At 41.5% G+C, this 13232-nt stretch overlaps 1 protein-coding gene across 1 annotated transcript in view; it reads left to right on the top strand.

Moving 5' to 3' along the window:
• The window catches only part of SUSD2 (sushi domain containing 2), a 170826-nt gene extending 158029 nt beyond the window's left edge, over positions 1-12797 (top strand). Inside the window, exons 26-27 of the mRNA XM_075568065.1 lie at positions 4492-4588; positions 8491-12797. Coding sequence (XP_075424180.1) covers positions 4492-4588; positions 8491-8545 — 152 coding nt within the window. The 3' untranslated portion in view covers positions 8546-12797. The remainder of the gene's footprint in view (positions 1-4491; positions 4589-8490) is intronic.
• The last annotated feature ends 435 nt before the right edge of the window (positions 12798-13232 follow it).

Genomic DNA, 13232 nt, shown 5'->3' with positions numbered 1-13232 from the left:
GTGCGTGTATGGTGCATTTATGTGTGTATGGTATGTGCATGTATGTGTGTATGGTATGTGCATGTATGTGTGTGTGGTGCATGTATGTGTATGGTATGTGCATGTATGTGTGTATGCTGCATGTACGTGCATGTATGTGTGTATGGTGTGTGCACATATGTGTGGATGGTATGTGCATGTATGTGTGTATGGGATGTGCATGCATGGTATGTGCATGTATGTGTGTATGGTGCATGTATGTGTGTATGGTATGTGCATGTATGTGTGTATGGTGCACGTATGTGTGTATGGTATGTGCATGTATGTGTATATGGTGCATGTATGTGTGTATGGCATGTGCATGTATGTGTGTATGGTGCATGTATGTGTGTATGGTGTGTGTATGGTGCATGTATGTGTGTATGGTGTGTGTATGGTGCATGCATGTGTGTATGGTATTTGTGTATGGTGCATGTATGTGTGTATGGTGCATGTATGTGTGTATGGTATGTGTGTATGGTGCATGTATGTGTGTATGGTGCATGTATGTGTGTATGGTATGTGCACGTATGTGTGTATGGTGCATATATGTGTGTATGGTATGTGCATGTATGTGTGTATGGTGCATGTATGTGTGTATGGTATGTGCATGTATGTGTGTATGGTGTGTATGGTATGTGCGTGTATGTGTGTATGGTATGTGCGTGTATGTGTGTATGGTGTGTATGGTATGTGCGTGTATGTGTGTATGGTGTGTATGGTATGTGCGTGTATGTGTGTATGGTGTGTATGGTATGTGCGTGTATGTGTGTATGGTGCATGTATGCGTGTATGGTGTGTATGGTATGTGCGTGTATGTGTGTATGGTATGTGCGTGTATGTGTGTATGGTGTGTATGGTATGTGCGTGTATGTGTGTATGGTGCATGTATGTGTGTATGGTGCGTATGGTATGTGCGTGTATGTGTGTATGGTGTGTATGATATGTGCGTGTATGTGTGTATGGTATGTGCATGTATGTGTGTATGGTGTGTATGGTATGTGCGTGTATGTGTGTATGGTGCATGTATGTGTGTATGGTGTGTATGGTATGTGCGTGTATGTGCGTGTATGTGTGTATGGTGTGTATGGTATGTGCGTGTATGTGTGTATGGTGCGTGTATGTGTGTATGGTGTGTATGGTATGTGCGTGTATGTGTGTATGGTGTGTATGGTATGTGCGTGTATGGTATGTGCGTGTATGTGTGTATGGTGTGTATGATATGTGCGTGTATGTGTGTATGGTGCATCTTTCCGGGGTGCGTGTGTGTGCCTCCTGATTTCTGGCTCACGTGGCCGGGCTCACCCCTGGGGCTAACATTTGCCGCCCCTGCCTGATAATCACCCCAGCTCCAGGACAAAGGCACGTTTTCAAACATTCAAAAGTAATTTAAAGTCACTCATTTTAAAAGCATAAAAAACAATTTATATCAAATTACATTGATCACCGCCATTAATTACTTCACTTTGGTTAGAAGTATAAGCACCTCACGAAAGATAAAAGCAATAGTATGCTACAAGGTACAGTATTTTGATCCTGCAAAGCAATTAGGAGGTAAATAAAGTGGCACCTGTAAGAGCAGCACACTGCACATTGGACCTGTTCAGTACCAGAGGCGCCTCTCGCTGTGCTGTGCACCTCCCATAGAATCTCTCATATTGGCTGGGGGTGTCGTCAAATGATTTCATCACACAAAGAACAATGAACAGAAATGCACATTTAAGAAAAAATAAATAAACATTTTCCTCCCATTTCTCTGTTTAAAAAATGCTAAACCACAAAACGCTGGAAGGTTGAGTTTGTGCTATTGTTCTTCCCAGTGTTGTTTGATTTAATGGAAGTTTCCATGGAGCAGCTCTGTTAATGATTACTTTTAATATGCTTCTAATTATAACACGACTGGATAGCGGGGTCTCTCCGAGACGTGCTCGCTCCTCTGGCTGAATCAAGTGCAGAATATTTTACATTCCCAGAGGCAGATACATGTACAGAAACAGACACTCAAACGCACCATCTTCCAGCAAAGATCCCAGCAGTGAATAATAACAATAATTATATTTTTACACAGCCCATTTCATGCGTATCTGTTCCAAGTCAGGCTATATTGTGGGGTCTAGGACTGACCTAACGGGTACCTGGGAAAATCCTCGGTGGCCCCAGCATCAGGTGGACCCTCAAAGTGCAGACTAACCAAGTCTCCCAGAATCACCAGGACTCCCAAAATCTTGCATGTATTTAGAAGACTGTCCAAATCTCACATAGCGGTCTGTCTGTGAGTGAGACTACAGGGAGAGTGAGTCTGTCTGTGAGTGAGACTACAGGGAGAGTGAGTCTGTCTGTGAGTGAGACTACAGGGAGAGTGACTCTGTCTGTGAGTGAGACTACAGGGAGAGTGAGTCTGTCTGTGAGTGAGACTACAGGGAGAGTGAGTCTGTCTGTGAGTGAGACTACAGGGAGAGTGAGTCTGTCTGTGAGTGAGACTACAGGGAGAGTGAGTCTGTCTGTGAGAGACTACAGGGAGAGTGAGTCTGTCTGTGAGAGACTACAGGGAGTGAGTCTGTCTGTGAGTGAGACTACAGGGAGAGTGAGTCTGTCTGTGAGTGAGACTACAGGGAGAGTGAGTCTGTCTGTGAGTGAGACTACAGGGAGAGTGAGTCTGTCTGTGAGTGAGACTACAGGGAGAGTGAGTCTGTCTGTGAGTGAGACTACAGGGAGAGTGAGTCTGTCTGTGAGTGAGACTACAGGGAGAGTGAGTCTGTCTTTGAGTGAGACTACAGGGAGAGTGAGTCTGGAGCTGAACTCTTCTCTAGCACAAGAAAGACATCTTCACAGCTGAACGGAACCACCGTTCACTTTCTGTCTCCGCTTTGCCATGTAAAGGTTGGGTTACAGTGCTATTATGGTTAGCACCTCCTGCTGCACTGTATAATAATAATAATAGCATGTTCTTGTATAGCGCTGCTAGTTGTACGCAGCGCTTTACAGAGATATTTTGCAGGCACATGTCCCTGCCCCGTGGAGCTTACAATCTGTTTTTTGGTGCCCGAGGCACAGGGAGATAAAGTGACTTGCCCAAAGTCACAAGGAGCCAACACCGGGAATTGAACCAGGCTCCCCTGCTTCAAACTCTCAGTGCGAGTCAGTGTCGTTACTCACTGAGCCGCTTACTCTCCTGGGAGAACTTGAGTAAAACCCGGCACGGCTCTCTCTTTTTATCACAATTAAATGTGATGGGCAATCAAGACCTACAGGTAAAAGTTTGGTTATCTGAACATCGACCTCTTTGGATTCATGGTATAGAATGTGGGAGGTTTGGTTTTCCATAAGACCTCATTCCGCAAGAGCAAAAGACGCCATATAAATCAGCAGAGCCTTAAACTCCTGGGGCTAGTTCTGAAGGGGAGAGGCTGTGAGCAGACCCCCACCTTGGCCTTTATCAAGGCATCAATAACCGCATTGTAATGTTGCACCTCGTCCTTGTCCAAGGAGAGTGGGACATTCTGTTCCTGTTTCCTTCCTGGAAGACACGTAGTAATGGAGATGAAGCGTATTAGGAATAGGGGCAAAGATATCACATGAGCCAATCGTGATTGAATAACCTGTGATTGTGCTTTCTTATATTTCAGTTGAGCAGAACCAATATGCTACATGTCTGTGTGAGCACATTGTACACTTATCACAATCCTGCCAAAGGTTTTCAGTTTAAATGGTTTGTGTTTGTTACAGTCCCCTGAACATAAACACACAGTGATATAAAACAATACTGAATGGGACTGCACACCTAGAAAGCCTCGTTTACTTTAAGGAGCAGTTCCACTTAGTGCACTAAAAATGTTTTAAACAACATATCAATATTCAACCATCTTTACAGCAAAACGTTTCCGTTTATATATTTTTCTTTTCTCAAAGTCTACTTAAAATGAATACTCATCACATACGTATTGTCTTCCAGGTCTTTAATAATTACTTTATGTCTTTCAGAATAGCTTTAAAAACATTTAGCATTATTTTCTTTTTTTAAGGTGACGGGTACTCTTAATCTAATTACCCCATGAGTGCATTACTGACCTCTCAAGCACTAAATGGGTTATATAGTCTACTTACTGCCATTAGCAAAAACTACTTGTCTATGTTTCATTCGTACTACCCATTACTACCACCATACGTGGCCAATACTCCAGTTTGAGAAGGCTGTTAAATTGGGTTATCCAACATTAATTATACAATATTACATTGACACTCCACTAATTTTGCCAATATCCATCTTATATCATTATACTTAGTGAATCCTATATATTGCTCTATTTAGCAGCAATGTGTCCTAAGAACTATTTGCCATGGTTATAACACTGTTTGTGCTTCATTATATGTAAAAAGCACTTTGAATAAATATTTAACCAAGAAAAAACAATGTATCAGATGGCAAAGATGGTGTTATGCTTTGTATATTAACCACCTTCTCTGTCTTTGCAGATAATACCCTTGGGATTGTCCTTGGATGTGTATTTGGGTTCCTCACCTTATTAACCCTGATAATAGTGATCGTCCTTCATGAGAAAAAACACAGCAGGTAACAAGTGACACAAAAGACCCTATTCTGTAGTGTCCAAAGTGGCTGTTTTCGGTCAAAAATCCCCATTTATATCAATGGGAATTTTAATCTAAAAGTAGCCCCAACAGCTGCTCCGGACAATATAGAATTACCCCCAAAAGCAAAGAACTGTTAGTATGTATGTATGTATGTATGTATGTATATATGTCTTTATTTATAAAGTGCTATTAATGTACATAGCGCTTCACAGCAGTAATACACGTGACAATCATATAAATAACAAATAATATAAATAACACATAAAGGGAATAAGTGCTTCAGACATAAAAGGAACATTTAGGAAAAGGAGACCTGCCCCGAAGAGCTTACAATCTAATTTGTTGATAGGAAGAACGTAAAGAGACAGTAGGAGGACGTTCTGTTAAGTGCGTCTGCAAGGGGCCAAGGTTAATGTATGAGGTGTTAATTATCAGCCACGGTGCTACTCATATGCTTCCTTAAGCAGGTTTTTTTTTTAGGTGGATTTTAAATGTGGATAGAGAGGGTGCTAGTTGGGTATTTAGGGTAAGGGCATTCCAGAGGTGAGGGGCAGTTAGTGAGAAGGGTTTAAGGCGGGAGAGGGCTTTATATACAAAGGGGTAGAGAGAAGACATCCTTGAGCAGAACGCAAGAGTCGGGATGGTGCATAACGAGAAATTAGGGCTGAGATGTAACGAGGAACAGAAGTGTTAGAAATATAGTCTGTATGATAACTTTGTATGTATATGTATATATATATGTATATATATATATATATATGTATATATATATATATGTGTGTGTGTGTGTGTAGCCCCTGTAAGTAAGAGCGGGCTACTTATCCTTCTCCTACTATAGTAAGCTCTGGTAAGGGCAGGCGCCATGGGTTTTCCCCCCTTCAAGACCTGCCTGTAGTGATAGAGGAGGGGCCCCCTGACTCTGTGCAGGCCTAGACAGAGGGGAGGTCCTGCTGACATTATTATTTTAATATTACTCCCAGTCCTCAAGATATTTGTCGTTGTTTGTGCCAGTTTCTGATGCCAAAAACAACAATATAAGCAAGCAGTAATGATGTTCTGCTTTCAGCAATTACACTGAGCTAGGAAACTGGCATTATATCACCCTTTGTGGGGTATGTGCCGTGGCACAGTCATTTGTACCTATAACAAAAAATGAATGTTTGCTAAATCCACCAACCTTCTTCTGCCTATGAAATGTTAACATCAAAAATGGAAATCTTCGCACACAAACTGCAGGACGTTCTTTGCGTTGGTTTCATTGCGAATGACTGACTTATAGGGGGTGCCAGGTGGCTTCTCCAAAAATACTGGACACAATGGGGAAAGGTGCGACACGCTTGAGATATACACACACACATCTCTCACCTCTCTCTGCTCTGTGTGGTTTCCTCCTCTCCTTGGCCCCAGACTCCTAACACCTGCTCCTGATTGGCTCCAATACCCAGCAGCAGCCAATCAGAATGGTGGAAGTTGCCCAGTCCCCTAGCAACAACCCTGCTCTCTCCCTGTTCGGGAAAATCCTGCTGTACCACCCCCCCCCACCTCCCCCCAAGCCGATCAGGTCACTATGCCCAGAGAGGTAATACCGGTATACACATACACGCCCAGAGAGGTAATACCGGTATACACATACACGTCCAGAGAGGTAATACCAGTATACACATACATGCCCAGAGAGGTAATACCGGTATACACATACACGCCCAGAGAGGTAATACCGGTATACACATACACGTCCAGAGAGGTAATACCAGTATACACATACACGCCCAGAGAGGTAATGCCAGTATACACATACACGCCCAGAGAGGTAATACCAGTATACACATACACGCCCAGAGAGGTAATACCAGTATACACATACACGCCCAGAGAGGTAATACCGGTATACACATACACGCCCAGAGAGGTAATACCGGTATATACATACTGTACACACCCAGAGAGGTAATACCGCTATATACATACACGCCCAGAGAGGTAATACCGCTATACACATACACGCCCAGAGAGGTAACACCGGTATACACATACACGCCCAGAGAGGTAATACCGGTATACACATACAGGCCCAGAGAGGTAATACCGGTATACACATACACGCCCAGAGAGGTAATACCGGTCACATACACGCCCAGAGAGGTTATACCGGTATACACATACACGCCCAGAGAGATAATACCGGTATACACATACACACCCAGAGAGGTAATACCAGTATACACATACACGCCCAGAGAGATAATACCAGTATACACATACACACCCAGAGAGGTAATACCGGTATACACATACACGCCCAGAGAGGTAATACCGGTATACACATACACGCCCAGAGAGGTAATACCGGTATACACATACACGCCCAGAGAGGTAATACCGGTATACACATACACGCCCAGAGAGGTAATACCGGTATACACATACACACCCAGAGTGGTAATACCGGTATACACATACACGCCCAGAGAGGTAATACCGCTATCCACATACATGCCCAGAGAGGTAATACCGGTATACACATACACGACCAGAGAGGTAATACCGGTATACACATACACGCCCAGAGAGGTAATACCGCTATACACATACACGCCCAGAGAGGTAATACCGGTATACACATACACGCCCAGAGAGGTAATACCGGTATACACATACACGCCCAGAGAGGTAATACCGGTATACACATACAGGCCCAGAGAGGTAATACCGGTATACACATACACGCCCAGAGAGGTAATACCGGTCACATACACGCCCAGAGAGGTTATACCGGTATACACGTACACGCCCAGAGAGGTAATACCGGTATACACATACAGGCCCAGAGAGGTAATACCGGTATACACATACACGCCCAGAGAGGTAATACCGGTCACATACACGCCCAGAGAGGTAATACCGGTATACACATGCACGCCCAGAGAGGTAATACCGGTATATACATACAGGTACAGTATTACCTCTAATTTTTTACTGGACAGAGTGTCCAAATACAGGACAGTCCGGTTCAATACTGGACACCTGGCAGCCCTACGTGACTTAGGACATGGAAAAGCCCTATAACCCGGCATTTTCTGCATGTCCTGGGTGCTGTAAACGTTCCCAATCCCGGACGTGTTTGGAATTCCTTCATAAAACGGTGCAGTCAAACCTTACAGAATGATTAATGTCACTGCTTGGCAAGGCATGGAAATAAATGTCACTCCGTCCTGAATGTTTTAATGCAACCTTCTACTTTCCCGCTGGGTGGGGATCGCACATCTTTTCCACTGCTTGGGCTCATTTGGCAAGCGGTGAATGCTTAATCATGATAGGAGAGGCCAATGTGACCTCCCGTTGTACTGCGGGCTATCTTTACAATCGCATGGTTACAGTGGATTGGAATTACATCATCTTGTAATGAATGTTCCCTGTAAATGCCAACTTTAATAGATAAAGTGGGGCACCCACCATGTGATTTCTTACTGCAGCACTAAAAGCTAGCAAGACTTCACTAACTGCTTCCCCATAGCTGAGAGTTACTGGGCTCTTTCATAATGTTCCCCTCAGCAATCCAGAAAGTGACATATATAAGGGGACATTGTAACCCCTTATATCTTCATACCCGTGGTCTACATAAATTGGCCTCAAGTGACCAATAGAATAATTAGGTGCAGTAACTATGGATTACAGTTCCTCACGTAGTGCACTTTAGAGGATATTAGAATAAACCACAACCCTTGCCATTTCAATTCACGTTAATACTAGCTTTTAATTCTAGCAATGATTGGATTCCTGCCTTATTTAAGGATGGTACATCATATCAGAAACAAGTACCATAAGATAAAAATGCATGTGCTAATTATTTGTTATGAATAACATGTTATTTTAATTTTGCAGGAAGAAGGAAATCAATGTTGCACCAGTGACATTCCAAGCTTCTAATCAACCTTAGGGAGAGTTATTAACTCAAAACGCTCACGGGAACTTATGGGAGAGACACTGACTTGGGTCCGTTACAAAGGACTATCTTAGATGTGGCACTCTTCCACTTTTCAGGGAATCCCTTCAAATTACTAACCAATATTTAGTCTCTACTACGATGTTGCAAAGGTGAATCTGGCTCAGTGTCAATGTATCAGGGAGCAAGTGAAAGCGCATTTTCAGTGACCCAAATATACTCCATATGAACTGTGATACATTACTGTGGATCGACATGTAGAAACAAACAGGACAAAAGATCATGAATTATAGAGTTCATCCATCAACCGGTTCTAGCAAAGAGCGAAGATAGTCAATGACACCTCAAGGTGGATAACTTGCTCCATTGGTTTGGCTTCCTTTCTCCAACCAGAAACAAACGAAGATGGATCAAATAGAGACCTTTTCACTGCTTCTTAAACCACGTGACTAACCACTACAGCATTGTTCTGTTAGAAAGCTTAGCCGTGCATAATGTGGAGATATCTGCAGACACATCCGATGTTGGAAATGGTTGGATTTACCCATGTGAAACAGAATCCAATTCATTCACACTGTATCTAGGACTGAACTCCCAATATAGATGAATGAATTTCTGGCATCCGTAGTAGCAAGCAGCAGTACTCTTTCCCTATAGGAATAAGTGAAACAGCATATACAATACAGCACTGTGTTTACAAGATACACAAATATTGATGTACTTGAGCTTTGAAAACCACATAAGTCACTTGATCCAGCCAGTGCTCCACCTACAATTCACACAAATGGAAATGCTTCTGAATGCAACACGTGACCCTGAAATCCCGCATTTAAATAGCTGTAGTTCACAGAATGTTAACGACGACACAGAATTACACGTCATGCTTGCATTCTGGCACATTAGTACCTCAAAGTGGTTAGAGATACAGCAGACAATTAAGATACTGTTATTATAATGCACTTTAGCCTTATATCCTATTCGTAAACTACCGGTGTTGCTAGAACAAGTAGTGATAGAAATCTGGCAGCACACTCACACACTTTGTGTTCCACTGCAGCTCAAAGTTGACTACTGTATGTTGCTTGCTACTAATAATCATTGCCTTTAAACATAACATTCATACTGTGGTTATATTTCTGTAGAAGGTTCCATTAATATGTTTCTATTTATATGCAATAACACAATGACTGCACAATTTATAGGGCATGTCTCTGAAGGCCAAAGAGTAATACAGCATTCTGTATGGAACAGTTTGTACTTATTGTACATGTGCCGCAGCTTTGTAATAGTTTTCAGGGAAACGTGAGTCATAATCACTGTCTTGCCACAATTGCATTATTTTTATCAAAGAAGTGAGTTATACGTTTTGTACCTTTCCTGCATCGTTGGCATAATGACACATTATTGCCATGCTATTTCCATTACATTTGCCTTTTATAAAAGGATCCCTGTTGCTCTGGGTGTTTTAAAGAACCAATACTTGTGTTAATCAAAGAGTGTAGAAATGATTGAGAAACACCCCCCCCCCCTCCCCTGCTACCTCATTATGAAAGCAACAGGAGCATTCATGTTCAAGAGATATGGGATCCAGCAGTAAGGCTCGACCCTAGCCACAACAGCCAATCAATGAAGGGAATGCCACTCATCATACCATTGCAGCATTCAGCGGCCAACTGGAATCTGAAAAGTGCCGAGACATCACAGGCGATTTTGCTAAAGAAAGGATGTACCTGATAGAGAGAAGATGTGGTTCAAGGGAATCCAAAGGCTTACTCAGGTTACAATTAGGATTTCGCTGGTAGTTTCCACTTTCCGGTTAACGCATAACTTTCAGCCACTCTTGTTTTACTGTAGGGAACTCAATAATTAAAATGAGCAACATGGTTTAATGGTCATTTAAAAGAAATGACTATTAATGTACCGTACCTTGTAGCCAGAATGTTAATTGAATTTAATGATAATCCTGGCATTGGTAGGCAGTATAGTTTATGGATGGAAAGTGGAGGCAAAATATGGAAGATGGAATAGATGAAAAAATTTAATGCAATCGTCTACATTTAGCATAGGTTGAGCTTGGTGGACGTACTGTATGTCTTTTTTCGACCTCATCTACTATGCAACTACGAATGTATGAACTTACTCCTTAATTCATGCCAATCATGGACTCTTCCCCTTAACATACAGAATACAGGGCGTAGACTCTGGTGTATTGTTCCTCTGTTTTATTTCACTGTTTAACAAGAGTCAATTACATCTGTTTCCCAATCAAACGTACATGGAAAGAGTTGAAAAATTCGGCACTTCAGGCTTTCACATAGGCCACAGTAGGTGACCGATGGGATAAGGAAAGCATTGCCAGTGCATTGTCCTGTCCGTTTCCTCTACAACCATACTGTAAATGTATAGACACATCTCTGCTGACAGAGGGGCATTGCTTTGAAATGCACTGCAGGCCTCTCTAGCAGGGAAGGGTTCCGAACGATGCAGTTCCTTTCCTTGTTATGCTGATCACATACTTCTTCATTGTGATGTCATCCAGTCATTTACTGTTCTAGAGAAATACTTCTGTAAAACATATCCAAGAAGGCTCCTAAAATAGCTTTTTATTGTGGCAATTTTTAGAAACCTTAATGAGAATATGATGATGTTATATGATAACATTTTATATAATAATTCTCGAACATAATAAATATAATGTGGTCGTCAGTATTGTATTTTCTTGTGACATACAATATATACTGGACACCTAACAAGCTCCTATTGAACCGACAAAATAACCACAACATATATATAAGCATATGAGTGTCACAGAGGAGTGCTACTGAGCATGGCAATATATATTTAAAACCAGAGACAGAACATAAAACACAGACAGAGCTCAGTGCACATCCAGTGAAACTCATACACGGTACAGTGCCTAAATATATATGTATAAATATCTATTAAATAAAATGATCTTTTAGTTTAACATTTTGGCCAAATTGTTGTAAGCCCCTGAGCCACTGCACGGCAGACCACATTCTCAAGGGTCCCTAACACTAATATAAATTCTTAATAACCTGTGCATTGCCGGGAAGAATGATTTATAATAAATCTGTCAATATTAGTTGCAAAAGTTCTAAGTCTGATTGAAGCTTTTATTCACCTGTACATTACCAGGAAAAGCACTCTGTATTAGATTTGTCACAATCATACTGCAAGCAAGCAAGCTCCCCTGAGAGTGGGAGATGCTATGGAGTGAGCTTTTAACCATTTAAATGTGGGAGGGGGTAAGCTTCAATTAGGTAGGAGGTTGCCACCCTCCAATCAGCTAAGACTAGCTGAACAAGAATTGCAAAACATACTGGACACCTAACAAGCTCCTATTGAACCCCCAAAATAACCACAACATATATATAAGCATATGAGTGTCACAGAGGAGTGCTACTGAGCATGGCAATATATATTTAAAACCAGAGACAGAACATAAAACACAGACAGAGCTCAGTGCACGTCCAGTGAAACTCATACACGGTACAGTGCCTAAATATATATGTATCTAATACAGAGTGCTTTTCCTGGTAATGTACAGGTTAATAAAAGCTTCAGACTTAGAACTTTGCAACTAATATTGACAGATTTATTATAAATCATTCTTCCCGGCAATGCACAGGTTATTAAGAATTTATATTAGTGTTAGGGACCCCTGAAGAATGTGGTCTGCCATGCAGTGGCTCAGGGGCTTACAACAATTTGGCCAAAATGTTAAACTAAAAGACCATTTTATTTAATAGATATTTATACATATATATTTAGGCACTGTACCGTGTATGAGTTTCACTGGATGTGCACTGAGCTTTGTCTGTGTTTTATGTTCTGTCTCTGGTTTAAAAAAAAGACATACAATATATACTGCACTTTTTACAGTCGATCTTCCACGTTTCCATAAATGGGTTTAATGTGTTCATTTTTGATGATTTATGAAAAAAATCATAATTTTGGCCAGTTTTAACCCCTTTACTGCCAGAGGGGTCAGCAATGCAGTGGCAGAGAAAGGGTTAACCTATTCCTTGTCCGTCCTATCCAAATGATTAGGTAATTTGTAATTTATATACACCCTTCCTTGCCAAAGAACTAATTAGAAAGCGAATAAATGAGATATAGGGGAATATAAAGCAGACAAGGACAGTGCAGCTACATTGGACTTGCTTTCAAACTCCATGATAAACGTTGAATTTGCCATTAATACTTGTATTGATTTTTTTTTTTTAAAAAGACAAATGAATCACCTAGCTTTAATCCCTTAAACATATGCATTTTGTTCCAAGTGGCGCTGCACCTATAGAGATTGTTTACTGACCGCAGATTAAAGAGGAGAAACATGCTCACGTGGCTCTGACATGGTAACGTTATTCTTTATTTGTATGTCTCTGCCATCTTGTTCTCTTCTTTCTGTTTGTCTAAAGTTCCTCACCTTGTTAATCCTGAAAGATTGACCTGAACTTCTTCTCCACCGGACATGTTGGTTTATCCCTTTCCCCTCAAAGTATTTTGAAACTTGTTGTTTAAATGCACATTTCATTGTATACCGATCCTCTGCAACATAATAAACACATTCCAGTACAGTGAAACATTTTACGACTCTAATAATGTATATCAGGTCTTTTCAGCTCATAGCCTGAGGGGAAATGGAGCTATTTAT

The sequence above is a fragment of the Ascaphus truei genome, chromosome 13 (genome assembly GCF_040206685.1).
Source record: "Ascaphus truei isolate aAscTru1 chromosome 13, aAscTru1.hap1, whole genome shotgun sequence".
Taxonomy (NCBI): Eukaryota; Metazoa; Chordata; class Amphibia; order Anura; family Ascaphidae; genus Ascaphus; species Ascaphus truei.
The sequence above is the reverse complement of the archived record's forward strand: the minus strand, read 5'-3'. Positions and strand labels throughout refer to the sequence as shown.